This window comes from Pan troglodytes, chromosome 9 (genome assembly GCF_028858775.2).
Source record: "Pan troglodytes isolate AG18354 chromosome 9, NHGRI_mPanTro3-v2.0_pri, whole genome shotgun sequence".
Taxonomy (NCBI): Eukaryota; Metazoa; Chordata; class Mammalia; order Primates; family Hominidae; genus Pan; species Pan troglodytes.
Window position 1 is genome coordinate 5,044,486 of NC_072407.2, and position 27,911 is coordinate 5,072,396.

Sequence of the window (27,911 nt, forward strand, 5' to 3'; positions counted from 1 at the left end):
AGGGTAGTTTCTGCCCAGGTTCTCATCCAAGAGGGCAGGTGTGGAGCTGAAGTGTGGGCAACATGGTATTGGGGAAGCGTTTCTGGTGCAAAATGAGCATGAGGAGGGGAGTCTGGGCATCACAGCTGCCTGGGGTCCTTTCCTGTGGCCTTGAGCAGTATCCTAGCTCCTGAGTACACCCCAGAAGAATGCGAACGGGCTGGGCACAGTAGCTCGTGCCCATTATCCCAGCACTTTGGGAGGCCGAGGAGGGAAGATCACTTGAGGCCAGCAGTTTGGGATCAGCCTGGGCAAATAGCAAGACCCCATCTCTAAAAAACAACCTAACAAGGCGTGGTGTGCACCTGTAGTCCCAACTATGAGAAGTTGAGATGGAAGGATCACTTGCCCAGGAGGTTGAAGTTAATAGTGGGCCGTGATAGTGCCACTGCACTCCAGCCTGAGCAGCAGAAACCCTGTCTTGAAAAAAAAGGACAGCAGAGAAGCTGATTTCAAATGGAGTTTGGGTAATCAGGGCTCTGTCTTTGGGGTGGCTTGGTGCCTGGACTTGCAAGGACAGGATTGGTAGCCCCTGGGCTCTACAAATGGATGCAGGAAGTGAGCCCAGCTTGGGGGTGGCAGACGCCCCTGGGTTTCCCTGCAGGGTTCATGGCTCCGCCATAATGCCCTGAGCAACTTGGGCAATCACTGCTCAGGCTTGTTTTTCTGCCGATCACAGCCCACCCCTGCCTTACTGGGCAGATGTGCTCAGGGCTTGTGGGAAGTGACCACAGGGCTCACTGAACTAGGTCCTTTGGGGATGGGCCTGCCCTCCCCCGACAGGCTCTGTCCTGGAATACAGGGCTAAGGACAGAGGCCATCACCCTCCCCTCCCAGCCTCTCTGCCCTCCTGGCCTTACTCCGTACGCAGTCTCCCAGGCCTCAGGGTCTTTGCCCGCCAACGTAGGCACCCAGAAGATGGTCTGCCACTCCCACCCTAGGCTTGAGGTCAGCAACCCACCAGCTGGCTTTGGTGTGGGGAGCACCTGCTGTGTGACCACCTTAGTTCTGGGAGGATAAATAGGAGGCTATAGCACAGAAGACAGTTGGGGTGGCTGGGGGAGGCCTCCCTCAGATGGGAAGGCAAGACCTGGAGGAAGGCAGAGTCCCTGGAGGGGAAGGATTGTGGATTGTTGGGGGAGCCAGGGAGCCACAGAAGGTACTGAGATGGAGGGGGACCCAAGATGCTTTTTATTTATTTTGTTTTTTTCTTTTTGAGATGGACTTTTGCGCTTGTTACCCAGGCTTGAGTGCAGTGGCACACTCTCCGCTCACTGCAACCTGCGCCTCTCTGGTTCAAGTGATTCTCCTGCCTCAGCCTCCTGAGTAGCTGGGATTACAGCTGCCTGCCACCAGTCCCAGCTAATTTTTTGTATTTTTAGAAAAGATGGGGTTTCACCATGTTGGCCAGGCTGGTCTGGAACTCCTGACCTCAGGTGATCCGCCCGCCTTGGCCTCCCAAAATGCTGGGATTACAGGCATGAGCCACTGCGCCTAGCCTTTCTTTTTTCTTCCTTTTTTTTTGAGACAGAGTCTCACTCTGTCGCCCAGGCTGGAGTGCAGTGGCGCGATCTCGACTCACTGCAAGCTCCGCCTCCCGGGTTCATGCCACTCTCCTGCCTCAGCCTCCAGAGTAGCTGGGACTACAGGCGCCCGCTACCACGACCACCTAATTTTTTGTATTTTTTTTTTTAGTAGAGATGGGGTTTCACTGTGTTAGCCAGGATGGTCTCGATCTCCTGACTTCGTGATCTGCCCGCCTCAGCCTCCCAAAGTGCTGGGATTACAGGCGTGAGCCACCGCACCCGGCTACCTTATTATTTTTTTTTTTTCCAGACGTGATCTCACTCTGTCGCCCAGGCTGGCGTGCAGTGGCATGATCTCGGCTCACTGCAACCTCCACCTCCCAGGTTCAAGTAATTCTTCCACCTCAACCTCCAGAGTAGCTGGGACTACAGGCGCCCACCACCACGCCCGGCTAATTTTTGTATTTTTAGTAGAGATGGGGTTTCACCCTGTTGGCCAGGCTGACCTCGAACTCCTGACCTGAGATGATCCACCCATCTCAGCCTCCCAAAGTGTTGGGATTACAGGCGTGAGCCACCATGTCCGGCCCCAAAATGCTTTTAAAACATTCCAGCGGGGTGCGGTGGCCCACTGCTGTATTCCTAGCACTTTGGGAGGCCAAAGCAGGTGGATCACCTAAGGTCAGGGGTTCGAGACCAGCATGGCCAACCCACATCTCTATTAAAAATACAAAAATTAGGGCTGGGCGCAGTGGCTCACACCTGTAATCCCAGCACTTTGGGAGGCCAAGGTGGGCGGATCACAAGGTCAGGAGATCAAGACCATCCGGGCTAACACGGTGAAACCCTGTCTTTACTAAAAATACTAAAAAATTAGCCAGGCGTTGTGGCAAGCACTTGTAGACCCACCTACTTGGGAGGCTGAGGCAGGAGAATGGCGTGAACCCGGGAGGTGGAGCTTGCAGTGAGCTGAGATCCCACCACTGCATCCAGCCTGGGCGACAGAGCGAGACTCCATCTCAAAAAAAAACCCAAAAATTAGCAGGGCGTGGTGGTGGGCTCCTGTAATTCCAGCTGCTCAGGAGGCTGAGGCAGGAGAATCATTTGAACCAGCAGGTGGAGGTTTCAGTGAGCCGAGATTGCACCACTGCACTCCAGCCTGGGTAACACAAGCAAAACTCTGTCTCAAAAAAAAATAAAAAATTTCCCCACAGATTATGACATATTTTGCAGAGGTATCATATTTTCTTGATCTGTTTTCCCATGGATGAACACTTAAGGTGACCCCATATTTTGGCTATCATTAATATGCTGCAATACATACGGGGGTGCAGTTGTCCCTGGGAAGGGTCATTTTATTTTATTTTTTTATTTGTTATTTATTTATTTGTTTATTTTTTGAGATGGAGTCTTGCTCTGTTGCCCAGGCTGGAGTGCAGTGGCGCGATCTCGGCTCACTGCAAGCTCCGCCTCCCGGGTTCCAACCATTCTCCTGCCTCAGCCTCCCAAGTAGCTGGGACTACAGGCACCCGCCACCACGCCCGGCTAATTTTTGTATTTTTTTTTTAGTAGAGACGGGGTTTCACCGTGTTAGCCAGGATGGTCTCGATCTCCTGACTTCGTGATCTGCCCACCTCGGCCTCCCAAAGTGCTGGGATTTCAGGCGTTATTTATTTTTTGAGACAGAGTTTCGCTCTAGTCGCCCAGGCTGGAGTGCAGTGGCACAATCTCGGCTCACTGCAACCTCTGCATCCCAGGTTCAAGCAATTCTCATGCCTCAGCTTCTTGAGCAGCTGGAATTACAGGCATGCGCCTCCACACCTGGCTAATTTCTGTATTTTTAGTAGAGATGGGGTTTCATCATGTTGCCTAGGTTGGTCTCAAACTCCTGGCCTCAAATGATCCTCCTGCCTCGGCCTCTGAAACTGCTGGGATTACAGGCGTGAGCCACTGTGCCTGGCCTACATGTATATTTTGTTTTATTTTGTATTTTATCTTATATTTTGAGTCGGAGGCTCACTGTGTTGCCCAGGTTGGAGTGCAGTGGCAGGATCTTGGCTCATGGCAGCCTTGACCTCCCAGGCTCAAGTGATCTTCCCACCTCAGCCTCCAGAGTAGCTGGGACTACTGGTGTGCGCCATCAACACAGCTAATTTTTGTATCTTTTTGTAGAGATGGGGTTTCACCACGTTGGCCAGGCTGGTCTCAAACTCTTGGCTCAGGCAACCCACCCGCTTCGGCCTCCCAAAGTGCTGGGATCACAGGTGTGAGCCACCGCGCCCGACCTTAATAATATTTTTAAAAAGACCTTTCTGGATGCCCGTAAAAGCAGAGATTAGGGTGGGAGTAAAGCCAGGTGAGGAGTGGAGGAGGCCGGAACCTGGGTAGTAGGGGTGGGGCAGCAGATGGAGGAGGAAGCAAAGAGAAATGACCCCACCAGGGTACAGCTAAGGAGGGCAGGGAGCAGTGCTCACTACAACGGGGCAGGGTGAGGCGGGGGCTGGGGATGGCCCAGGCTCAGGGAGCAGTGCTCGCTACAAGGAGGCAGGGGTAAGGTTGGTGCTGGGGATGGCCCAGGCTCAGGGAAGGGGCCCACAGCAGGAGTGGACCTAGGCTTCAGGGTGCAGACCTCACAATTCCAGCCTTGGACCCTGAAGGGAGGGGGCCTGTGTTGCCTGGAGTTCACCATGATAGGGGGATGTCACACCACCTGGGTTTCTCATTGAGCTGCCCCTTGGAGCTTGTCCTGATGGTGGGGTGCTCCCAGCCCTTGCCAGGATTCTGGGAAGGACCGCCCAGTTCCTGGCTCCTGAGCCTCCCAGGGGCCTGGAGGGAGGAACATGTACCCAAAACAGCCTGACCCAGCTGTGGAAATGGGAGCAGAGGTCTCCCTTCACTGGGGCAGCACCATCCATCAAGGCGACAGTCCCTCAGATGGGGCTAAGGCCCGAACCCTGGCCTTTCCCTTGGAGCAGGTCGAGGGAAGGACCCTAAGTCCCTGGCTTCCCCATCAGCGGTTGCCCTGACGAGCCCCTGGACTTCCATCCCTACTTCACCGCACCCTGAACCATGCTGTCTCCAACAGCATCGCTGGAATCCAGTCACAGAGGGCTCCTGACACCTCAGGAGTGGACCTGGCCCCGCCCTCCATACCCTGGCCCTCCCTCCCCAGTCCCATGGTGCATTTGCTGCAGGGTACCTCCATCCAAAGCACGTGGGGGAAGAGGCCCCACATGCACAGAATAGGAGAGTCTTGTTTTGTTCTTGAGACAGGGTCTCACTCTGTCACCCAGGCTGATGTGCAGAGGCGCAATCATGGCTCACCCCCACCCAGACCAGACTCAGTCCATCCTCCAACCGCAGCCTCCTGAGTCGCTGAGACTATAGGTGCGTGCACCACACCTGGCTTAGTTGTTATTTGTTTATTTTACTTTTTATTTTAAAAATATTTTTATATTTTATTTTTTTATTGTTTTTGAGATGGAGTCTTGCTCTGTCATCCAGGCTGGAGCACAGTGGTGTGATATCGGCTCACTGCAAGCTCCGCCTCCCAGGTTCACACCATTCTCCTGCCTCAGCCTCGCAAGTAGCTGGGACTACAGCTGCCTGCCACCACGCGCCCAGCTAATTTTTTTGTATTTTTAGTAGAGATGGGGTTTCACCGTATTAGCCAGGACGGTCTCAATCTCCTGATCTTGTGATCTGCCCGCCTTGGCCTCCCAAAGTGCTGGGATTACAGGCGTGAGCCACCGCACCCAGCATTTTTATTTTTTATTTATTATTATTTTTGAGACAGAGTTTCACTCTGTCGCCCAGGCTGGAGTGCAGTGCCGTGATCTGGGCTCACTGCAAGCTCCGCCTCCCGAGTTCACACCATTCTCCTGTCTCAGCCTCCCGAGTAGCTGGGATTACAGGCACCCACCACATGTGGCTATTTTTTTGTATTTTTAGTAGAGACAGGGTTTCACCGTGTTAGCCAGGATTGTCTCGATCTCCTGACCTCGTGAACCACTCACCTCAGCCTCCCAAAGTGCTGGGATTACAGGTGTGAGCCACTGTGCCTGGCCTGTTTTTAAATTTTTTGTAGGGATGGAATCAAGCTATGTTGCCTAGGCTGGTCTCAAACTTCTGGACTCATGCAATCCCCCCTCCTTGGCCTCCCAGAGTGCTGGGATTATAGGTGTGAGCCACTGCGCCCAGCCTAGAAGGAGTCGCTTTAAGTCAAGTATGGTCACGTCCTCCCTGCTTGACCCTCTCCCATGGCTGGGCTTCAGTTACTCTCTCCCCTCACTCCCCGACAATCTTCGCCTGTCCTGGTCGGCTGCCTGGGGGGCCTACAGCCCTGTCTGCTCATTTACCCTTCACAATTCAACTCAGCATCACTTCCCACAGGGAAGCCCTCCAGAACCCCTTAGGTGCCCCACACGTGGTTACCTACCTCCTCTCACTCATTTTTCTTTTTTCTTTTTTTTTTTTTTTTTGAGAAGAAGTCGCGCTCTGTCACCTGGCCAGGCTGGAGTGCAGTGGCACAATCTCAGTTCACTGCAACCTCTGCCTCCCGGGTTCAAGCGACTCTCTTGCCTCAGCCTCCCGAGTAGCTAGGACTACATGCGTGCACTACCACACCTGGCAAATTTTTGTATTTTCAGTAGAGACAGGGTTTTGCCATGTTGGCCTGGCTGGTCTCAAACTCCTGACCTCAGGTGATCTGCCCTCCTCGGCCTCCCAAAGTGCTGGGATTACAGATCTGCCATCCTCGGCCTCCCAAAGTGCTGGGATTACAGGCATGGGCCACTGTGCCCGGCCTCTTTTTAGGACGGAGCCTCGCTCTGCCCCCCAGGTTGGAGTGCAGTGGTGCGATCTCAGCTCACTGCAACCTCCGCCTCCCAGGTTCAAGTGATTCTCCTGCCTCAGCCTCCCGAGTAGCTGGGATTACAGGCGTGTGCCACCCTGACCGGCTAATTTTTGTATTTTTGGTAGAGACAGCGTTTCACCAGCCAGGCGGTCTCAAACTCCCGACTTTCTGTGATCCGCCCGTCTTGGCCTCCCCAAGTGCTGGGATTACAGGTGTGAGCTTCCACGCCCGGCCTCCTCTCATTTTGAGCTTATGTAAATGCCTACCGGCCCCCAGTAGGGCTGGGGCAGGGTTGACTTTCCAGTGCTGTCTGGGATGGCTGGGAGCAAAGAGGCTGAGGACTGGGCAGCATCCCCCTAGATGGCCCCATCCTGTTCTGGCCCTGTTCTGGCTTCCCTAACTCAGCTTGGGTTGGGGGCAGCCCCAAGCCCCATCCCAGACCCTCTGCAGCTCTGGCAACAGCTAGGTCCAGAGATGACCTCAGCCTGGGGAGCCAGTGTTCCTGGGGAGACAGAATCTCATTGCCTCCCACCCCAACCTGAGAGAGCCTCTCGTTTGGGGGTGGGGTGAGGTTCAGGGAGGGATCTTGGATCTACTCCAAGCCCTGTTTGCTCCACTGACCAGGAGAAAAATGCGGAAAAGGGGTGAAAGGGTGACATCACCCAGGATTGCTCCACCTCTGGGGCAATTATCGGGGGCGGGGCGGCCCCAGTCAGACGCAGGCAGCCCCAAAGCCTGAACAGGCAGGGCCGGAGCCAGGTACAGACCCAGGTAAGAAGCCAAGGTCCGGAAGGGTCGCGGGCGCGGGGCAGGGCTGAGGCCCCACGTCAGGTCGTGTGGGTCTGCGGAGCTGGGGTCCCCCACGAAGGGTTTGCGGGACTCGCATCCGGCCTTGGCCTTGGATGTTTATGGGTCTGTATGTGGGTGAGCCAGTGGGTCCCGGGGCTCCCGAGGCCTGTGCGGCTTTCAGGTCTGGGGATGCTGCCGGTGCGCCTCTGTCCAGGGACCAGCTCCTCTGTCCCGGGTGGGTGTGGGAGGCGGACCCGGTGGGGAGGGGCGGTGGCTGCCCTGAAACCAGAGCTCCCTCTCGCGGGTACCCAGGTCTGTGTGAGGCTTCCGGCCCCCAGGCTTGGGCCTGCGCCCAGCCCACCCTACACCCCTAGGCGTGTGCCCCCAGCCGTGCCCAGCAGGGGCGGAGGGAGGGCAGAAGGTTTCTCCGGGCGGCAGCGGAGGGCGGGGCTCCAGCGCGGGGGGCCGGGTCAAGGACGGGGGCGGGGCCCGAGGGCACGGCCGTTCCCCGCGCGCCCCGATTGGTCTTCGTGTGCCGGCCCCGCCCCCGCCGTGAGTCCCACACTTAAAAGCGCCGCCTCCGCGCCGCCCGCGTAGCTTCTTCGCCTCCGCCAGCGGGGACCCCGAGCTAGAGCCGCAGCGGGACCCGCCCGGCCCCCGGCTCCAGCGAGCGAGCGGCGAGCAGGCGGCTCACAGAGGCCCGGCCGCCCACGGAACCCGGAGCCCGGCGGCCGCCGCCGCGATGTTTCCCCGCGAGAAGACGTGGAACATCTCGTTCGCGGGCTGCGGCTTCCTCGGCGTCTACTACGTCGGCGTGGCCTCCTGCCTCCGCGAGCACGCGCCCTTCCTGTTGGCCAACGCCACGCACATCTACGGCGCCTCGGCTGGGGCGCTCACGGCCACGGCGCTGGTCACCGGGGTCTGCCTGGGTGAGCGGGGCCGGGGGCGGCAGGCGGGGGGCTGGCGGGAAGGCCGTGCGGGGCCGGGGGATGGTCTCCGTGAGCGGAGGGGCCCCGCGGCGAGTCGGTGGGTACCGTGGGGAGGGTTCCGGTCCGCGCCTGGGGAACCCGGCGAGGATCCAATCCGGGTCGCTGGCCTGGGGGCGGGGCCTGGTTTGTTTTGCTCCGAGGGTGCCCGGGGCCCGCCTGTCGGGCGCAAAGGTTTGGGGGCGGGCAGGTGCAGCAAAAGCTGCTTAATTGGACAGAAAAAGTAACTCGTGGGCGGGACCGTGAGAATCCGAGGAGGGACCTAGGTCACCCCGTGGCCCTGGATATTACACCCGGTGCCAGCGGTCGGTCACAGTGTCCTGGGCCTCCGCAGTTGCAGGCTGCTATGAGGGGGCCTGGCATGGGGGTAGCCTCTTGAGAGGCGTCTGGGAACCGTGACCTGGTCCTTCCCAAGGGCCCGGAGGAGGAGCCCCGCTGAGGTCAGGGCTGGGCGCGAAGGGGCTCTCCTGCCCTCTCCTTGCACACGGTGCCCTGTGGCCTGGCTCCCCGCTGCGGCCCACCGCGTTTGCACACTTCATGGGTGAGGGTGCTTCTGGGCTCTGGTGCCTGGGTCAGGAGTGGATGGGTCTCTGTGTGCTGGGCTGGCCTCGGCTCGCACCATCGGCTGCCATGAGGGAGTGATGTTTACAGCACACGACTTCAGGAGCCTGTGAGGACACCCAAGATGACAGGGGCACCCTGCTCAGCAGGAGCCTGTCCGGGGCTCACCCCTGCCCTCTTCCTCTGAACTTTGTCCTGGGAGGGAGGGGGCTGGACCACAGAAGTGAACCCCTCAGGTCCCAATAACTAGAGCTATTATTGGGAACAGCCCCCTCCAGCCCCCTCCCTCTCATGGAGGCCTTCAGACAAGCGCCTCAGTCCGCCCCCTGGCTTCAAGATACATCAAGGTCCCTGCTACCCGAGCCAAGAACACTTCTCCCACAGTGCTTCCCCACCCTGCTCCCAACAAGACTCCTTCTCACGGGTGGTCTTGCACAGCTGGAGCCCATAGTGCAGCAGGTGCTGGCTGAGGAGCCCCTGGCTCCACGCTGCCCCACTCCTGACCAGGGTGATGCACTGGAGGAGGGCTTGGACCTCAGCTCCTCCCCCAGTGCTCCCGACCACTTCCAGGGACATCCCCAAGCTGGCCAGCACTCCTGGGCCCCAAGAGGAGTGTTTGGGGTGCTCCTCTTGGCTGCAGTGGGACACAGGTGTGCCTTCCTAGGAACTGGGCCCTGACTACTTCCAGCCCAACACCCCCGGGCCTGTGAACTGTGACCTGTGTGCCGGGATGGGTTTTGTGGGTCTGCCCCATCCCCCCACTGCTGGATCTGGCCAAGTGGGTGAAGGCTAAGGCCGGTCAGAGTTGAGTTTCTGCCTTGTCCCCTCTCCTGGGCTAGATGCCACACCAGGCCCAGTGACTCATAGGGCAGGCAGTTGGGAAATACCAGGCAGAGGGCAGGTCCTGGTCTCAGCTGGCCAGCCTCTGCTGTCTGCCATCCCAGGGGAGGTGGCCAAAGTCCCAACTGTGAGCCAGGCCCCACATTCACTGGGCCTCCTCCAGGGTCTGTATGCCATGGAACCCTGGACATGGGGCTATGAAGGAAGGTGGGTGTTGCTAAGCCCAGGAGCACGGGCCCCTAACCTTGGCCCTGTGCCCCAGGTGAGGCTGGTGCCAAGTTCATTGAGGTATCTAAAGAGGCCCGGAAGCGGTTCCTGGGCCCCCTGCACCCCTCCTTCAACCTGGTAAAGATCATCCGCAGTTTCCTGCTGAAGGTCCTGCCTGCTGATAGCCATGAGCATGCCAGTGGGCGCCTGGGCATCTCCCTGACCCGCGTGTCAGACGGCGAGAATGTCATTATATCCCACTTCAACTCCAAGGACGAGCTCATCCAGGTGGGGCCTGGTGGAGCCATGCTGGGCAGCGGTGGGGGGGCAGTGGGAACCTCAAGGCCTCTGCTCATTCTCTCCCACTCTGTCCCTGCCCTGAAGGCCAATGTCTGCAGCGGTTTCATCCCCGTGTACTGTGGGCTCATCCCTCCCTCCCTCCAGGGGGTGGTGAGTATTCCTAGCCCTGGACACCTTCTATGGGGTGGGCCGTGGGATGAGGGACAGAGGAGGAGGCCGCCTAGAGCCATCCTTCAGGCCCTTGCTCTGCCACCGCCTGTTACCCCACTTCCCCTGTGTTACTCAAGAAACAGCTGTGGCGACGCACGCTTCCTGCCCCCCATCCCTTCCTCCGTCCCTGCCCTCCCCCGTCTACCATCTGCTCAGTGCCCAGGCTGGCCCACAGCCAGTGCCCAGTGGGTAAAACGCTCAAATGAAATAGCCACTGAATGGGGCCCTTGGTGGCCGGGTGGGGTGGCTGGGGTGGGTGGCCAGTGCAGCCACAGGCCCTCACATACAGTCCTGTCTGTGTGTCCCGTGGAAGCGCTACGTGGATGGTGGCATTTCAGACAACCTGCCACTCTATGAGCTTAAGAACACCATCACAGTGTCCCCCTTCTCGGGCGAGAGTGACATCTGTCCGCAGGACAGCTCCACCAACATCCACGAGCTGCGGGTCACCAACACCAGCATCCAGTTCAACCTGCGCAACCTCTACCGCCTCTCCAAGGCCCTCTTCCCGCCAGAGCCCCTGGTGAGCTCTGCTCCGGGGACTGTGGCCTTCCCAGCCACTCCTCACTGGGCACCAAGGGAGAACACTGATCCTTTGACTTCTGAGTGCCCAGGGTAGGGTGGTGGGAGCCTCTTCTGAGGGCTGGGGAAAGCGCACAACCTCTCTAGGGGCAGATGGCCCATCCAACCTCTCTGTCTAGCTGCTCTGTCCAGGCTCCCTGTCCAGTCTCTCTCTCTTTTTTTTTTTTTTTTTGTTTGAGACGGAGTCTCGCTCTGTTGCCAAGGCTGGAGTGCAGTGGCAGGATCTCAGCTCACTGCAACCTCTGCCTCCCAGGTTCAAGCTATTCTCCTGCCTCAGCCTCCCCAGTAGCTGGGATTACAGGCGCCTGCCACCACGCCTGGCTACTTTTTGTATTTTTAGTAAAGAAATAGGGTTTCACCATGTTGGCCAGGCTGGCCTCAAACTATTTTATTTTTTTATTTTTTATTTTGAGATGAAGTCTCACACTGTCGCCCAGGCTGGAGTGCAGTGGCTGGATCTCCTCTCACTGCAAGCTCCACCTCCCAGGTTCCTGCCATTCTCCTGCCTCAGCCTCCCGAGTAGCTGGGACTACAGGTGCCCGCCACCACGCCTGGCTAATTTTTTGTATTTTTAGTAGAGACGGGGTTTCACCGTGTTAGCCAGGATGGTCTTGATCTCCTGACCTCGTCATCCGCCTGCCTCAGCCTCCCAAAGTGCTGGGGTTACAGGCGTAAGCCACTGCACCCGGCTTTCTGTCCAACCTCCCTGTCCAGCTTTGATCTTGTTCTGGATCTAGGATAGGTTTTGGGGTTGGGAGCTGCGGGTGGTGAAGGGAGGTGGCTGTTGGGGGCGCCAGGGATTCCAGGGGCAGAACGGGCATCCCTGGCTCCCTCCGCTCCATTTAACCCTCCTCACTGCAGGTGCTGCGAGAGATGTGCAAGCAGGGATACCGGGATGGCCTGCGCTTTTTGCAGCGGAACGGTGCGCGGACCCGGGCGGGAGAGGGCGGGGTGGGCTCGGCTCTGCTGCCCCCGCTTCCTGCGGCGGAACGGTGCGCGGACCCGGGCCCGGGCGGGAGAGGGAGGGGTGGGCTCGGCTCTGCTACCCCCTGCGGGCCGCGGCCGCGCTGATGAACTGAGAATCCCTTCTCTCCCCAACCCCAGGCCTCCTGAACCGGCCCAACCCCTTGCTGGCGTTGCCCCCCGCCCGCCCCCACGGCCCAGAGGACAAGGACCAGGCAGTGGAGAGCGCCCAAGCGGAGGATTACTCGCAGCTGCCCGGAGAAGATCACATCCTGGAGCACCTGCCCGCCCGGCTCAATGAGGGTGCGCACCTGGGGGACGGGAGGGGAGGAGGGGAGGCAGGAGGGGAAGAGAGAGAGGAGAGGACGGTGAGCAGGGGAGGGAAGCCGAGCGGGTCCTGGGCTCCCCTGCCTCCACGGGCCGCCGACCTCCCGCCCACCCGCAGCCCTGCTGGAGGCCTGCGTGGAGCCCACGGACCTGCTGACCACCCTCTCCAACATGCTGCCTGTGCGTCTGGCCACGGCCATGATGGTGCCCTACACCCTGCCGCTGGAGAGCGCTCTGTCCTTCACCATCCGGTGTGAGGGCTGGGGGGTCGGGAGAGGGGCCCAGGGGACGGACTTTGGGATCATCCGCGAGTGATGGTTACCAGGGAAGGTGGGGTGGGGTGAGCAGTGCCAAGTCAGGGCACAGACAGGGCCCGGCGGGTGGGCATTACGGTCTGGCCAAGTCCCTGAACGCGCCGCTCGCCCTGTCCCCAGCTTGCTGGAGTGGCTGCCCGACGTTCCCGAGGACATCCGGTGGATGAAGGAGCAGACGGGCAGCATCTGCCAGTACCTGGTGATGCGCGCCAAGAGGAAGCTGGGCAGGCACCTGCCCTCCAGGTGAGCCGCCGACCGCGCGTCCACCCGGGGCCCGCGGTGCTAGCGCCGGGAGCTGAAGCCCTCCCTGCCGCATCCCTGCCCCGCAGGCTGCCGGAGCAGGTGGAGCTGCGCCGCGTCCAGTCGCTGCCGTCCGTGCCGCTGTCCTGCGCCGCCTACAGAGAGGCACTGCCCGGCTGGATGCGCAACAACCTCTCGCTGGGGGACGCGCTGGCCAAGTGGGAAGAGTGCCAGCGCCAGCTGCTGCTCGGCCTCTTCTGCACCAACGTGGCCTTCCCGCCCGAAGCTCTGCGCATGCGCGCACCCGCCGACCCGGCTCCCGCCCCCGCGGACCCAGCGTCCCCGCAGCACCCGCCCGGCCTGCCCCCTTGCTGAGCACCCCTGCTCCCGAGGCCCGGCCCGTGATCGGGGCCCTGGGGCTGTGAGACCCCGACCCTCTCGAGGAACCCTGCCTGAGACGCCTCCATTACCACTGCGCAGTGAGATGAGGGGACTCACAGTTGCCAAGAGGGGTCTTTGCCGTGGGCCCCCTCGCCAGCCACTCACCAGCTGCACTGAGAGGGGAGGTTTCCACACACCTCCCCTGGGCCGCTGAGGCCCCGCGCACCTGTGCCTTAATCTTCCCTCCCCTGTGCTGCCCGAGCACCTCCCCCGCCCCTTTACTCCTGAGAACTTTGCAGCTGCCCTTCCCTCCCCATTTTTCATGCCCTGCTGAAATAGGTGTGTGAAGAATTATTTATTTTCGCCAAAGCACATGTAATAAATGCTGCAGCCCAGCCTGTGCCCACTTTGTGTGTATGTGACCGCCTGCTTACTTGCAGTGAGAGCCTGGTGGCCAGGGTCTGGCCCTACCTTGGCTGACCAGCCTCTCCACAGCTGCAGGCCAGGTCTCCCAGCGTCGCACTCCTGGGCCTGGCATTTGGAACCTGCCAGGCTGGCCTGGGAACACCCCCTACAGGCACATATGAACGTGCTGCATTCCTGCCAACCCCCCTGTCTAGGATGCATCCACACACACCCCAATTTTGCCCAGCAGCCTCCTGGCTGACCCTTGGCCACAGCCTTCTGAGGGCCAATGGAAATATTTGGGACCAAGATTCTTGGTAAATAAAAACGAAAATGTTTGCAAAAGGTGTCGCCTGCCCCTCCCCTCACACAGTGACACAGCGGGGTGTGTGACTGTTTTTGGGCTTGGACAGCTGTGGGGGCTGAGGTTCCTGAAACCGAGCACAGGGGACCTGGGAAAGCTGGGCCCCTGCTCCACTTGGGCGTTTGGCCCAAAGTTCTCTGTCCCCCCACCCTCACAAGCCTCTCTGGCCTGGTGCACATACCTTCTTGTTCCCCTGCCCAGCCTCCTGCCAGTACACAGGGCAGGGCTGGGATATGGAGGCAGGTGAGGTCCTAGCTGAAGGGGACTCAGCCCTGTGCTGGGGAAGTGGTTTCCTGAGGGCATCCTCTTCATGGCAGGGAGGCCATGAGGGGAGAAGGCCAGCCCTCCTTGGCAACCAAAAAGGTCCCATGGCCTGAGGGTGCTGGAGCCAGCCACCACCTGCTCCTCCCAGAAGGCGTGGGGTGGCTGTGGTGGCAGCCCCCTGCCAACAATAACGGTTGGTTCTGGGATCTGGGACTGGGCGAGCCGGCCAGGCAGGTCCCTGGTGTGCCTGTGCCAGAGGCCACCCCCCTTGGTCTCAAGGTCCTGTCCTATAAGCCCAGCCTTTTGTGGTTCAGCTGGGTCGCAGGCTGAATCCCAGGCCCCTTCCTTGAAAAGCAGAGGCCTTGTACCCCCCAGGGTTGCCAGGTGGGACAGTGATTCCAGCCCTTCAGGTGGGTGCAGGGGCCAGGCTGGGGCTGGGGCTGGGGAGGGCTCCTCGGCCTGGGGTAGAATTTTCTCCCCCCGCAGGAGGGTTTCACTCGGGCCTCAAGCAGCTCCTCCTTCCAGTCCTCCCCCAAGGGGAGCCCCAGTCAGGGCTGGGCCCCAGAAGGAGAGCCAGGAGGGGCTGCTGAGGTGGGACCTGCCTGAGTCCCCAGTTCGTTCACCCATACATATACACTGAATACTGCTAAGTTAAACATTTTCTAGCGTTACACGTTCATTGTTTTGTTTTGAGATGGAGTTTCGTTCTTGTCGCCCAGTGCAATGGCACAATCTCGGCTCACTGCAAACTCTGCCTCCCGAGTTCAAGTGATTCTCCTGGCTCAGCCTCCCAAAGTGCTGGGATTACAGGCGCCCACCACCACACCTGGCTAATTTTTTGTATTTTTAGTAGAGACGGGGTTTTGCCATGTTGGGCAGGCTGGTCTCGAACTCCTGACCTCAGGTGATCTGCCCCTGTCTCAGCCCCCCAAAGTGCTGGGATTACAGGCGCCCGGCCTACATGTTTATTGTTTAAAAACCGGGAAAGTATAGAGAAGAAAGTAAAGGCTCCCCACCCCTAGAGATAACCGCTGAAAGTATTTGGTCTGTTTCCTGCCCGGCTTTTTCCTACACACACTTTTTGGCGCCTTAAGTCGGGCTCCCCCCGGACAGGAGGGGCCCCTCCCAGGCGCTGGTGTCTGCGCCCGCCCCCCGCAGCCTTGTCCCTGCTCCGGGGGGTCCCTGGGTCTCCGGGGCATATCGTTGCTTCACTGCTCGCTCGAGCCTCCAGGGATCGGGCCGCCGGGGCAGCGCAGAGAGGCGGGGACAGGCGACAGCGGTGCAGAGTGGCTCCTCCCGGGGCCGGCCCAAGCGGGGGTCTCGGTGCCTGCGAAGCGGCAGGGGTCGCTCCGGGCCCGGTGCCCCCTACGCCCCGTCCGGGTCCCAGCTGGGGCGGGGCGCGCCCAGCGTTTCCGGGAGGAGCGGCCCGGGCGCGCGGCAGGTGCGGCGGCGCAACTCGCAGGTAGGCGACCGCTGGTCCCGCCGCTGAGGCCCCTCCACTGCCGCCCGCCCGGCACCCGCCGCCGGCACCCCCTCCGGGCCGCCGTGGCCCGCGCCAAACCTGAGCGTCTCGGTCGGGAACTCCGGTTACCCCCTCGGGGCGCAAGGTGGCAGGGGTAAGGGCGGGGTTGTCCCCCAGAGTTTCGGGGAGCACAGGAGGCTGGCCGCCCCACCCCACCAGCCCATCCTCCCACCTCCCTGGGGCCCTGCTGCCGCGCGGCTTCCGGCTGGGGTGGACCTCAGGTCTAGCCGGCAAGCCGGAGGGCGGGCGAGACAACAACGTGGCCTGGAGGCAATGGCCCTGGCCTCTCGTGTCCCCTTCTCTCACCTGCCCAGACTTGCCCTCTTTGGAGGTCGCCCGGGCTAAGGAACATGGAAGGACGCTGGGTGGAGAGTGAGGGGAGAGGATCCCAGCTCCCCGGTGGGGGAAGGCGGGTGTTGGTGGGGAGCAGCTTTGGGAAATCCGGGATCAGGACATTGTGTGAAGGACAGGTGGCTCTGGTTAGGGGGCGGGGCGTCCCTGCAAGGAGGTGGGAAGGGAGGCCCCAGGGAGTTCTGAAACGGGGAAGGGCCTTAGTGTTGTGGGGCAGGGGTGTTAGGTCTCGAATCTGAAAGTGTTCCTGAGTGGGGCGTCAGAGGCGCAGGGCTCCGCAGGCTGGGACCTTGCCCCTGCACTCTGTGGGCTCAGTTGTGGGGAGGGAGGGGGCGGTGGGCAGGAGGGAGAAGTTTGCCCTGCCTGCCAGCTGTCATGAGGCTGGGCCACACAGGCCCAGGCCAGGGGCTAAGGACTTGGTCAGGACTGGCTGAGCCCTCACTTGGGATCAGATCTCCAGTTGCAGAGTGTGAGGGGCTCCTCCCTCACTGACCCCAAGCCTGCTCCTCTCAGCTTTCAGGACCTCACCTTCCTTATCACCAGGTCTTCTCCACTGGCCCCTGAGATTGCCATAATCTCCAGCTCCTCCTCTCCTGAAGTTGGCAGCCCCTCCTGGGTTCTAGCCTCCTGAGATGCCAGACCCACTGGGGCAGTACCCACAGGCCCTGAGCCTACATCAACCACCCCAGTGACACCCCAAGCCTGCAGCATTTTCCACCCCCAGCCCCCTGGTCCCACCTTGCCTTCCGCCCACCTTCCCACCTGCTGCAGGGAGGGCCCTCGGCTGAGCCTTCAGACACACTTGCACCCCATCCGCTCCCCTCCTGAACTTCTTCTGACCCTCCCTTGGCTTCACAGCACCTGAAGGCCAGGCTGAGGCCCCCTGCTCTCATGGCCAGCCCTGGAAAGCCTGGGGCTGATGAGGCCCAGGAGGAGGAGGGGGAACTCGAGGGGGGCTCTGCAGGGCCGCGGGCTGCAATACTGGAGCAGGCTGAGGAGCTGTTTCTGCTGTGTGACAAGGAGGCTAAGGGCTTCATCACCAAGCACGACCTGCAGGTGAGTCCCCCGCCCCAAGAGACTGCTTTGGCCCTGGGTTGACCGCAGCGGCTCATCTCTGCTCTCCTTCCCCGACCAGGGTCTCCAGAGCGACCTGCCCCTCACGCCAGAGCAGCTGGAGGCTGTGTTTGAAAGTCTGGACCAGGCTCACACTGGCTTCCTCACCGCCAGGGAGTTCTGCCTGGGCCTGGGTGAGCCTGTGGCCTGCCTATCCCCCACTGCCCAGAGCTGGAGGCCTGATCAGGAGGCCTGGCACTTGTGGCGCCCTGAGGGCTGCCGGTGCCTCTCGTCCTCCTCCCTCCAGGGCCCGTGCTTTGTCTGCACGCACTCGCGCATGGGGGCTCCTAGCTGCGGTGGAGTGTGTGGAGCTGACCTTCCTGGCCCCCAGCTCCTCTCCTGTGCTAAGCTCCGGTAGGGCTGGGAGCCGGCCTGTCACCTCTTGTTTCCAGGCCAATAGGACCAGAATAAGGAAGAAAAACAGGAAACTGGGCCCTGAGAGAGGGCAGGATACTCGTTGGGAGGGTGAACGGGGACACAGCCACGGTGGCGACCCACAGCCCTGGTAATCGCTCGCTCCATGCCCGCAGGGATGTTTGTGGGGGTGGCGTCAGCCCAGGGAGCGAACCCCTGCAGGACTCCCGAGGAGACCTTTGAGTCGGGCGGGCTCGACGTGCAGGGCACGGCGGGCTCTCTGGATGAGGAGGAGGAAGAGGAGGAGCGATTCCACACTGTGCTGGAGCAGCTGGGGGTGGCCCCGGTCCTGGGCGAGTGAGTCGGCGCTGGCCCCGCTCCCACTGCCCCCTCTGCTGTTTCTCTGCCTGCATGCTGTCTGCCCTTGTCACCCGAGTGCTGGTTCTGCACAGGGTCTCTAGGCCGGGTCAGGCCCAGCCTAGCGTCAGCTGCGATTCCCTGGGAGGGACCCGGCATGATTTCCCGCAGAATTTGCATTTCATGAGGCAGCAGCCAGGGCTGCAGGGAGGAGGGGCAGCGCCGGGCGCGGGGCCACATACCGGCACTGCCCAGGGTACACACACCTCACCGACCACGCACGCCGGGCAGGGGCGAAAGCGCTCACGGGAGGGATGCCCTGCACGCAGCAAGTGCTCCTGTCCTGCCCAGGGGCGAAGAAGTCTCCTAAGGGTTTGCTGTTGGCGGAGGGAAGCCTGCTTCCCGCTTCTGCCAGCTCCAGCCTCAGTTCCCGCCCGCCCTCCAGGCAGCGGGCTGTGAGGACGCTCTGGGCCAGGCTGCAGCGCGAGCGCCCCGAGCTGCTGAGCTCTTTCGAGGATGTTCTGATACGCGCGTCGGCCTGCCTGGAGGAGGCGGCCCGGGAGCGCGACGGCCTGGAGCAGGCGCTGCGGAGGTGAGGGCCGGGGTGGGGTCTGGGGGCCAATGGAGGGCCTCAGGGCAGCAGCAGAGGCGGTGCCAGGGGGCTGTAGCGCTGGCAAGTTCTCATCCGGGGTCGCCCGGTCCCCCGAAGGCGCGAGAGCGAGCACGAGAGGGAGGTGCGCGCTCTGTACGAGGAGACGGAGCAGCTTCGGGAGCAGAGCCGGCGCCCGCCGAGTCAGGTGGGCCTCGGGCCCCGCCCCTCCCGCCAGGCCCAATCCCACCTCGCTGGCCTCCCTGGCTCCGCCTTCTCTGAATTAATCCCTCCCCGACGGCCCCACCTCCGCGGGTCCAGGCTGCCCTCAGCCCGAGGAGATCCCACTGGGCCTCACGTATCACCCCCGTCCGGTCTTCTCCACCCGACCCCGCTCCGCCCTGGCCCACTCCCAGCCCCTGGCCCTCCGTGTACCTCTTTTGCATGGCCGAGTGGCCGGCGGAGGCTCAGTGGTCCTCCGTGCGTCCCAGAACTTCGCCCGCGGGGAGCGGAGAAGCCGTCTGGAGCTGGAGCTGCAGAGCCGCGAGCAGGACCTGGAACGCGCGTGCCTGCGGCAGCGGGAGGTGAGCACCCGGCCCCTGCCCTGTCCCCACGGTCACCCGTGCACTCTCCCCCTGTGCCTTAGCGTCCCCGGGTTGTCGGGAGCCTGGGGCACGCGCAGCACCCCGGGGAAGAGGGGGCGTTCCTCGCCGGTCTCCATCCTTCCACCCTCCAGTTAGAGCAGCAGCTGCACGCCCAGGCTGCGGAGCACCTGGAGGCACAGGCCCAGAACTCCCAGCTGTGGCGGGCGCACGAGGCGCTGCGAACGCAGCTGGAGGGGGCGCAGGAGCAGATCCGCAGGCTGGAGAGCGAAGCACGAGGCCGCCAGGAGCAAACCCAACGGTGCCGTGGGACGGGGCTGGGCGGGCCCCGGTGCGTGTCCCGGGGGCGGGGCCGACGGGCGCTCAGGTCTGGGCCACTTTCATCCCCATCTCAAGTCCCGGGCCCGCCCCGTGGGAGGGAGGATCTTCTAGGGGGTCCTGGGGCTCCCCAAGGAGCCTTCCTGCAGCCGGGTCACCACCTCCCATCCACAGAGACGTGGTCGCCGTCTCCAGGAACATGCAGAAAGAGAAAGTCAGCCTGCTACGGCAACTGGAGCTGCTCAGGTACGGTCAGGCTCAGGCCCGAGAGGGAATGGGCTCAGCGGAGCTTGGGGGCTCCCAGCTCCCCAACATTCTTGGCTGTCGCTCTACTCCATTGGAAGTCCTTCCTTACGCCTGCCTTTCACCCCTCACGCTGCAGCCTCAGCCAGACACCTCTCTTCCCTCTGAGGGGAGTCGGAGCTCGCCTCCCCCCACCTTGAGCTCCCTCAGACCCTCTCAGTGTCGGACTCCTCCTTTCCTAGGGAGCTGAATACACGGCTGCGGGATGACAGGGACACCTGCGAGGCCAGGCGGGCGGGCAGCAGCTGCAGGAAGGCTCTGACAACAGCCCGCCTGCCTGGGCCCACCTGCTGCTGCTGCTGTTGCTGGGCTCGGCCCCCCAGACGCGGCTCTGGCCACCTTCCCAGTGCCCGGTGACCAGCCCCGAGTGACTCACGGAGCATGAGCTAGAAGCTGCCCTTGCAGGAGGCTTGTCATGGGTCGGGGGTGCCCACTCAGGATGCAGGCTCTCCCCAGGGGGCCCCAGGCTCGCCTGACTGAAGACATGAAGGACCTAGCCTAGGAGTGGTCAGGGTCCCGGGAGTGGCCAGGGTCCCGTGTGTGCCCTCTGCCAGTCTTCGCTCTGTCCCCGTTCAATCAACCCCATCTCAGTTCAGCAGAAAACCCCCTCGTCAAATAAAACCCACTGACTGCACTGCGTCCTCCTGGGCCTTCCGTGTGTCTGGGAGCCACAGCCTGTGTGTGCCACATGGATGAGGTGGGCACCCGTGCACGCGTGCTGTGTGGGTGAATACAGGGAGTGCGGGCCTGTGGCGATGGGGCTGAGGTCCTGCGTGTCCTCTTGTGTCCCTGGTCATGCCCCAAACTCACACTACCCATCAAGGCTGGAGCCCCTCGGGGCCCTCGCCAGTGTGTGGATCAGGGCTCCCCACTGTCTCGCCAGGGAGGCCGGGCAGGTTCCCGGCCTCAGTCGGCCACCCCCTCCCATGCTGCTCCTCCCCTGTGGCTGTGATGAATGAGCTTGGTGGGTGGGGAGCCCCCTCCTTCCTCACTCCCACTCTTGGCGTCTTGGTGCAGCCCTAGGCCGGCCCTGCCCTTCGTCCCTCACCTCCTCGCACCGCTCCCAGTGGTCCCTTCCAGTCTGGAGGGCATGGGCCCCCCAGGACCCCATGGGTATGTCTCGCTGGGACCCCAGGCCTGCCCGGGTCTCCAGGCTGTCCACACTGCACGTACAGTAGCCCTTCTCCCGCATTTGCCCACAGCGCTAGGCCCTCCCCTGCCCCAGGCCGGCATGCGTTCTGCCGACCCCTGCAGCCTCTGGGCGGTTCCTGGGTGAGGAGAAAGAGATGGGGGTTGGGCACGGAGGAGGGCCGGGTCGCCACAGCCCAGGGCCTCTGGCTAGGCTGGTGGCCGTCTTACCTCCGGGCCCGCCTCCCGCCCAGCTCCTCTGTCCTTGGACGGGATGGGCCCTTGCTGGGCTATTGGCGCCCCCAGGGCTGCAGCTCGCCCGGCCTCCGCAGTGCCAGGTCGACCCCCAGCGCCTACACCCACGCGGGTTCAGACCTGCCGAGCGCCCGCCGCCGCGGGAGGGGCTTGAGGCCGGGGCGGGGCCTGGGCGGGGCGGGGCGTCCCCCTCGTAGGCCCCGGGCCGCGCATTCTCAGCGCTGGGAGCCTCCGCCCCCGCAGCTGCCGCCGTCGCCAGGGCCCGGACTCGGACGCGTGGTAGGTGAGTGCGCGGCCACGACAGCTCGGCCGAGCGGGGCGAGGGGGGCGAGGGGGGCGAGGGGCGCGAGGGACGCGAGGGGGCCGAAGGCCCTGCGCGCCCCAGTCCCGGAGGCCCAGCCGCAGGCGCCGGGAGGTTCCGGGAGGCCGCACCCACCGCCTGGCCCAGCTCCCTCGCCTGCCCTTCCGCGGGAGGCGGACTCCGGGCGGGTAGGGGAGGCGCAGCGGGAAGGAGAGGCGCCTCCCGGGTCCTTGGACCGGCCTGACGGCCCCCTTCGGCCCAGGGGTCCCGGGACGCGCAGCCTGGACACCCTGCTCATTGTCCCTGGACACGGCAGTCTTCCCTCCGCCCGCAGCAGCCCCCGCCCGCGTGCAAGTGGGCGCGCCATTGGCCGCGCCGGGCGGGGTCGGCGGCGGCGGTGACCTCATTGCAGTGCCCCGGGGACGCTTGGCAGGCGCGGAGTCCCAGGTCCCCCTGACTGGGGCTTCCCCTGATAGGGCGCGGGCCGCCCAGGGGCCTGGTGCAGGTCCCGGGGACTGGGGGAGGAACAGACAGCTATTTCTGGAAGGCCCTTTCCCAGGGGGTTCAGAGGGACCAGGCATTCCTGGGAAGAGGGGCCACTCCTCAGCGGGTCGCCTGTGTCCTCGCGGTGGAGGACGCATCTGTGCCCAGAACCAGCTTCTCCAGAAAGCCTGGGACCTCACAGCCAGGCCAGGGGCAGGTCCTTGAGGGGCTCACACATCCCTCCATCGGTGGCAGACACACAACCCCCCTTCGGTGGCAGACGCACATCCCCCCATCGGTGGCAGACGCACATCCCCCCATCGGTGGCAGACGCACATCCCCTCCATCGGTGGCAGACGCACATCCCCCCATCGGTGGCAGACGCACATCCCCTCCATCGGTGGCAGACGCACACCCCCCCCCCGTGGCAGACACATCCCCCCGCTGGTGGCAGGGTCTGCCTGTGCCACCCTTCGTGCGTGTATTTAGGCCCCGGCTCCTTCATGGAGGGTGAATATCCCCTCTCAGCTCAGTGGTAAGGTCTGTCCCCCTCCAGCTCCATTCCATGATGCCTCTTTCCCAGGCTGTAGCTGCCGCTGTTTGTGGGGGAAGGGCCAGTGATGGGTCTGGAGCGAAGGCCAAGAGTGGGGCACCTGGGGGAAGGTATGAGGTCCCTCCCAGGATCAGACTGTCCCGAAATGTCGTCTGCCTTGGGAGGCCAAGGCGGGTGGAACATCTAAGGTCAGGAGTTCGAGACCAGCCTGGTCAACATGGTGAAACTCTGTCTCTACTAAAAATACAAACATTAGCTGGGCGTGGTGGTGGGTGCCTGTAATCCCAGTGACTCAGGAGGCTGAGGCAGGAGAATTGCTTGAACTCAGGAGGCGGAGGTTGCAGTGAGCTGAGATCGTGCCATTGCACTCCAGCCTGGGTGACAGAGTGAAACTCCATCTCAAAAAAAGAAAAAAAGAAAATGTCTTCTGCCTTGCCCCACCCTAGCCCAGACTAAAATACCGGGCTTGGCCACTCCTCTCTCTGCCTCCAGAATGAACCCGGCCCACTCTGGCCCTTGGGCCAGACCTGTAACCTGTGACCTGACATGTCCTTGCCCCTCTAGCCTAGAGTCCTGGGGAGCTTCTGTCCACCTGTCCTGCAGAGGAGTCGTTTCCAGCCCGGCTGGTGAGTGCTGGCCAGGGTGGGGCAGAGCAGGCGGGGCGGCGAAAGTCCAGACCTGGCTGTGCTGTCTGGAAACGTGGCCCAGGGCGCTCAGCTGCTGTCTGCACCCCACGCCCTCCCTGGCTTCCCCATGCTCACAGCTTGCCCACTGCTGCATGTCAGGCGGGCACGGAGCATCTGGGGAGGGGCATAGCCTGTCTGTGCTACCCCCTCGGGTTGGTGTGGGTCGCCTGTCCAGGAAAAACCCTCCCAGTCTGCCAGGCTCCACCTGCCTCCACGCTCCATTCTCCCCACCCCGGCCAGGATGAAGGAAGGGCTGCCCTTTAACAGACCGTAAACAGGCCTGGAGAGCTTAGGAAGGGGCTGAGCTGGGGCCTGTCTGAGCCCCTACCCCTCTGCTGTCTGAGTGGCCTCCTCCGCCCTTACTGCAGGCCCGTAGGCTCCTGCCAGCCTGTGACGTGCGGCCCCGGGAATGCCGTGGGAAGCGGGCAGGCTGGCATGAGCTCACCGGAGGTACCCGCTAGGGCTTCCTCCCCCGGCCGCCAGCAGGGGTGAGTCAGCAGTGATGGCAGGAGGTCCTCCATGACCCCTGTCCTGTCTGTGGGCACCAGGGGTCTGTCCTGGCTGTCAGGGCTCCTGAGTCGCTAGGAAGTGACACGTCCTGTTCCCACAGGGGCTCATTCACAGGCCTCCCAGGACAGTGGCTGGCTCTGCCCCGACTTCTGGGCTGGCTTGGGCATCTGTGTCCCCTCTTTTTTTTTTTTTTTTTTTTTCTTTTTTTTTGAGATGGAGTCTCACTGTCGCCCAGCCTGGAGTGCAGTGGCACCATCTCGGCTCACTGCAAGCTCCGCCTCCCGGGTTCATGCCATTCTCCTGCCTCAGCCTCCCAAGTAGCTGGGACCACAGGCGCCCACCATCACGCCCAGTTAATTTTTGTATATTTTTGATGGAGATGGGGTTTCACCACAATGGCCAGGCTGGTTGTGAACGCCCGACCTCAAGTGATTGCACCTGCCTTGGCCTCCCAAAGTGCTGGCATTATAGGCATGAGACACCGCACCTGGACTCCTTTCCTCTACTTTCTTTGGGTTAATTTGCTAGTCTCTTTTTATTATTTATTTATTTATTTATTTATTTTGAGATGGAGTCTCACTCTGTCGCCCAGGCTGGAGTGCGGTGGCACCATCTCGGCTCACTGCAAGCTCCGCCTCCTGGGTTCACGCCATTCTCCTGCCTCAGCCTCCCAAGTAGCTGGGACTACAGGCGCCCGCCACCACGCCCGGCTAATTTTTTGTATTTCTAGTACAGACGGGGTTTCACCGTGTTAGCCAGGATGGTCTCGATCTCCTGACCTTGTGATCTGCCCGCCTTGGCCCCCCAAAGTGCTGGGATTACAGGCGTGAGCCACCGCGCCTGGCCCTGTGTCCCCTCCTATCCGTCCCCCAGTCAGGGGCCCGGTGCTGTGGCCCCGCTGACCCCTCCCCTGCCTCTTCAGCCGCAGGATGGGTGAGTTCAACGAGAAGAAGACAACATGTGGCACCGTTTGCCTCAAGTACCTGCTGTTTACCTACAATTGCTGCTTCTGGGTGAGGAGGGGTCGCCTTGCCCCCACCCCCACCCCCACCCCTCCCAGGCCACCATCAGACCTGGGCAGATGCGGTGACCTTTGTGTACTGCTTGTAGCTGGCTGGCCTGGCTGTCATGGCAGTGGGCATCTGGACGCTGGCCCTCAAGAGTGACTACATCAGCCTGCTGGCCTCAGGCACCTACCTGGCCACAGCCTACATCCTGGTGGTGGCGGGCACTGTCGTCATGGTGACTGGGGTCTTGGGCTGCTGCGCCACCTTCAAGGAGCGTCGGAACCTGCTGCGCCTGGTCAGGAGGGCGCAGGGCCACGGGGTGGGGGTGGTGCAGATGGGCCCAAGGAGGTTGTCGCTGCAGGCTTTGAACCTGTGCCTTGCTGTGCTCACCTGGGGGGGGGGGGTCACGGTCCTTCCACACCTGCCTAGTCCTGTGGGTCCCCACGTTCCCGCTGGACCAGCTGAGGGAAGACACCAGCTCCGCAAGAAAGCTTCAGGGAGGGTGGCCGCCCCTCAGCCCCCACCTGGAGCCTGGGGAGCCGGGGTGGGGACTCTGCTCTGAGGTGCACTAGGTCTAGGCACTAGGCCTCAGAACAAGGGTGCCCTTGTGCTGCCCCCCCCAGTACTTCATCCTGCTCCTCATCATCTTTCTGCTGGAGATCATCGCTGGTATCCTCGCCTACGCCTACTACCAGCAGGTGAGGGGCCTGGGCAGGCCATTCAGAGACACAGACATGCACAGGCGGGGCGGACACACACAGATGCACACGCGTGGCTAGCCCCAACCCCCACCCCCATGGTCCCAGAGCTAACCAACGTGCCACTGGGCCCTGGAGATGGGGTCTAGGTCTCTGCAGGGGCACATGGGGTCAGGCAGGTGTCCAGGGGATCCAGAAGCCCTCTCTGCCTCTGCCGCACTTCATCGTCACCCTGGTGATGGTCCTGGCACCACCCAACCTCCCCTCATGCCGAGGTCTGACCTCAGCCCTTCCCTGTGGCTCTGAGCCGGGCCCTGGGCCTCCCTGCCGGCCATCCTGGGGCTCTGCCAGCCCCACCTTGGAAGGTCTTAGACTGAGGCTGAAGTTTCCTGCACCCCAACCCCAGCTGAACACGGAGCTCAAGGAGAACCTGAAGGACACCATGACCAAGCGCTACCACCAGCCGGGCCATGAGGCTGTGACCAGCGCTGTGGACCAGCTGCAGCAGGAGGTGGGTGGGTGGTGCTGGGAGGGCGCGTGCATCCCCAGGGCCTCCCTGGACCTCTGCAGGAGCCTCTGGCCCCAGGTCTCACCCCCAGCCTTGTTCTTGATGCAGTTCCACTGCTGTGGTAGCAACAACTCACAGGACTGGCGAGACAGTGAGTGGATCCGCTCACAGGAGGCCGGTGGCCGCGTGGTCCCCGACAGCTGCTGCAAGACGGTGGTGGCTCTTTGTGGGCAGCGGGACCATGCCTCCAACATCTACAAGGTGGAGGTGGGTGTGCAGCGGGATCACGCCTCCAGTGTCTACGAGGTGGGGGGGGGGGGCACCCCAGTGACTGGCTGTGGGCAGTGGGACACGCCTCCAATATCTACCAGGAGGTGGAGGGTCACCCCAGTGGCCGGATGTGGGCAGTGAGACCACACCTCCAATATCTACGAGGAAGTGGGTGGGCAGCCCAGTGGCTGGCTGAGCTGTTGGTGGCCTGGCTGCCTAGGTGCTAGGGGTGGGTTTGGCCACACCCTGGAGGCTGGAGGCAGTAGGGGCCAGTGGGAGGTGCCCCCTGGGCCCGCCTTCAACACCCATCCGCGCCCCGCAGGGCGGCTGCATCACCAAGTTGGAGACCTTCATCCAGGAGCACCTGAGGGTCATTGGGGCTGTGGGGATCGGCATTGCCTGTGTGCAGGTGAGGGCACATGGGGGTGGCGGTCATCTTGTTGGGGACACGGGGCAGGGCGGTGGCTGGTGGCCCCATGACGTCTGCTTACGCCCGCCCGGCTCTGCACACAGGTCTTTGGCATGATCTTCACGTGCTGCCTGTACAGGAGTCTCAAGCTGGAGCACTACTGACCCTGCCTTGGGCCTTGCTGCTGCTGCACCCAACTACTGAGCTGAGACCACTGAGTACCAGGCGCTGGGCTCCCTGATGACACCCACCCTGTGCCATCACCATAACCTCTGGGGACCCCAACCTCAGAGGCAGCTTCAAGTGCCTTTTGCTGCGCACCAACGCCCAGCAGGGGAGGTGAGGGGGGCTGGCGGGGCGAAGTTTGGGGGGTGTTTTGTGGGGCTCCCCGGACATACTCTCTGCCTGGTGGTCAGATGCAGGCTGGAAGGGGCCTTGCTGAGTGGCGCAAGGCCGAGTGTTCCCAGCAGGGGGAGAAACCCTTCACACCCCAGGCCCTTCAGGAACTGGGGCTTTGCCTTGCAGCCACATGGCCCCATCCCAGTTGGGGAAGCCAGGTGAGCTCTGACCCTTGGGCCTGGGCCTGGGCCTCTGCCCCTCCCCACCCAGCCCTTGTCTCCCTCGACAGCGCCCCTGCTGTCTTCCCCACTGCGGTCACCACCACCCGAAATGCCACGTGGTCACTGTGCACTGCCCTGTCCATGTGCCTCTGCGGGGCAGGGGCTTCCTGGTTTTGTTCACTGCTGTACCCAGATGCCTACAACCATCCCTGCCACATACAGGTGCTCAATAAACACTTGTAGAGCAGATGGACGAGCTCGCTGTGCTGGTAACAGATGGTGGTCTGTTCTCAGGGCCCTCGCATCCAGCAGGGCAGACAGACCCACCCCCCGCCCCGCCCAGTGTCAGGACAAAGAAGGGCAGAGCCAGGAGGACACACCCTCCATGGGGCTCCAGGGAAGGGAGGTCTGATGCCAGGGACAGCTGAGCACAGGCCTCAGCAGAAAGAACTGAACATGTTCCTAAATGGTGAGATGGTGTGTTCAGAGCCCCTGGGGGAGAGGAAAAATGGTTTCCAAAACCCTTCTGGCCATGGTGGGGAGCAGACGTGGGAAGGGTGCAGACTGGGGGCCATGCCCAGGTAAGAGGTGTCAGGCAGGTGGGGTGGGGGCAGTAGGGTGAGGGGGTTTACATGGAGGAGCTTATAGGTCCTGCTGGGGGCCAGAGGGTAGGAGGTACCAGAGCCTGGTGTCTGGCAGAGGTACCCTGGAGATGGGAGCCAGGGCTCGGTCACTGATTGTGCCCCCCCACTGCCCAGGTTCCTGTCCTTAAGGCTCAGAACTGTAGACCCTCAGGCAGACCCGTTCTCCCCTACCAGAGGACACCACGCCAGATATCTGGGCAGCAGGGACATCTGACCTGGGGTGCTTGCTGGCAGCAC

General features: G+C 62.2%; 3 protein-coding genes across 18 annotated transcripts; all 3 read left to right on the forward strand.

Moving 5' to 3' along the window:
* The first annotated feature begins 7,103 nt into the window (after positions 1-7,103).
* On the forward strand, positions 7,104-13,515 carry PNPLA2 (patatin like phospholipase domain containing 2). Its single transcript, XM_016920065.4, has 10 exons — positions 7,104-7,191; positions 7,807-8,138; positions 9,859-10,091; positions 10,188-10,253; positions 10,627-10,836; positions 11,757-11,817; positions 12,000-12,161; positions 12,304-12,436; positions 12,620-12,742; positions 12,829-13,515. The coding sequence occupies exons 2-10, from the start codon at positions 7,952-7,954 to the stop codon at positions 13,112-13,114; spliced, it is 1,461 nt and encodes a 486-aa protein (XP_016775554.2). The 5' UTR covers positions 7,104-7,191; positions 7,807-7,951; the 3' UTR covers positions 13,115-13,515.
* Positions 13,516-15,255: 1,740 nt separating this feature from the next.
* Positions 15,256-20,296, forward strand: CRACR2B (calcium release activated channel regulator 2B). Of its 13 annotated transcripts, none has more exons than XM_063783675.1 (10): positions 15,256-15,615; positions 16,885-17,082; positions 17,162-17,273; positions 17,670-17,850; positions 18,296-18,442; positions 18,560-18,647; positions 18,931-19,023; positions 19,176-19,342; positions 19,534-19,605; positions 19,845-20,296. In XM_063783675.1, exons 2-10 carry the CDS (start codon positions 16,918-16,920, stop codon positions 20,017-20,019), a joined length of 1,200 nt encoding a protein of 399 aa, XP_063639745.1. In that variant the 5' UTR covers positions 15,256-15,615; positions 16,885-16,917; the 3' UTR covers positions 20,020-20,296. The 13 variants fall into 13 exon arrangements, with proteins under 13 accessions (XP_063639745.1, XP_063639744.1, XP_063639743.1 ...); XM_063783674.1 differs by having other exon boundaries at positions 15,568-15,769; XM_063783673.1 differs by having other exon boundaries at positions 15,572-15,615; positions 16,540-17,082.
* Positions 20,297-21,197: 901 nt separating this feature from the next.
* Positions 21,198-27,279, forward strand: CD151 (CD151 molecule). Of its 4 annotated transcripts, none has more exons than XM_009459658.3 (9): positions 21,210-21,328; positions 22,947-23,008; positions 24,501-24,591; positions 24,689-24,880; positions 25,209-25,283; positions 25,690-25,794; positions 25,900-26,058; positions 26,384-26,470; positions 26,575-27,279. In XM_009459658.3, exons 3-9 carry the CDS (start codon positions 24,508-24,510, stop codon positions 26,632-26,634), a joined length of 762 nt encoding a protein of 253 aa, XP_009457933.1. In that variant the 5' UTR covers positions 21,210-21,328; positions 22,947-23,008; positions 24,501-24,507; the 3' UTR covers positions 26,635-27,279. The 4 variants fall into 4 exon arrangements, with proteins under 4 accessions (XP_009457934.1, XP_009457933.1, XP_001151340.1 ...); XM_001151269.7 differs by having other exon boundaries at positions 21,225-21,324; XM_009459659.4 differs by lacking the exon at positions 22,947-23,008 and having other exon boundaries at positions 21,198-21,328.
* The last annotated feature ends 632 nt before the right edge of the window (positions 27,280-27,911 follow it).

What these genes read in the sequence shown, in the direction of transcription:
- CRACR2B (XM_063783670.1), top strand. Translation starts at nt 16,946, where the DNA reads ATGAGGCCCAGGAGGAGGAGGGGGAACTCGAGGGGGGCTCTGCAGGGC. An exon ending in GTGGCCCCGGTCCTGGGCGA is followed by an intron (nt 17,851 to 18,295) that starts GTGAGTCGGCGC and finishes CCCGCCCTCCAG; the next exon opens with GCAGCGGGCTGTGAGGACGC. An exon ending in CTGGAGCAGGCGCTGCGGAG is followed by an intron (nt 18,443 to 18,559) that starts GTGAGGGCCGGG and finishes GGTCCCCCGAAG; the next exon opens with GCGCGAGAGCGAGCACGAGA.
- PNPLA2 (XM_016920065.4), top strand. Translation starts at nt 7,952, where the DNA reads ATGTTTCCCCGCGAGAAGACGTGGAACATCTCGTTCGCGGGCTGCGGC. An exon ending in CCAAGGACGAGCTCATCCAG is followed by an intron (nt 10,092 to 10,187) that starts GTGGGGCCTGGT and finishes CCTGCCCTGAAG; the next exon opens with GCCAATGTCTGCAGCGGTTT. An exon ending in TCTTCCCGCCAGAGCCCCTG is followed by an intron (nt 10,837 to 11,756) that starts GTGAGCTCTGCT and finishes TCCTCACTGCAG; the next exon opens with GTGCTGCGAGAGATGTGCAA.
- CD151 (XM_009459659.4), top strand. Translation starts at nt 24,508, where the DNA reads ATGGGTGAGTTCAACGAGAAGAAGACAACATGTGGCACCGTTTGCCTC. An exon ending in GTCGGAACCTGCTGCGCCTG is followed by an intron (nt 24,881 to 25,208) that starts GTCAGGAGGGCG and finishes TGCCCCCCCCAG; the next exon opens with TACTTCATCCTGCTCCTCAT. An exon ending in TCGGCATTGCCTGTGTGCAG is followed by an intron (nt 26,471 to 26,574) that starts GTGAGGGCACAT and finishes CTCTGCACACAG; the next exon opens with GTCTTTGGCATGATCTTCAC.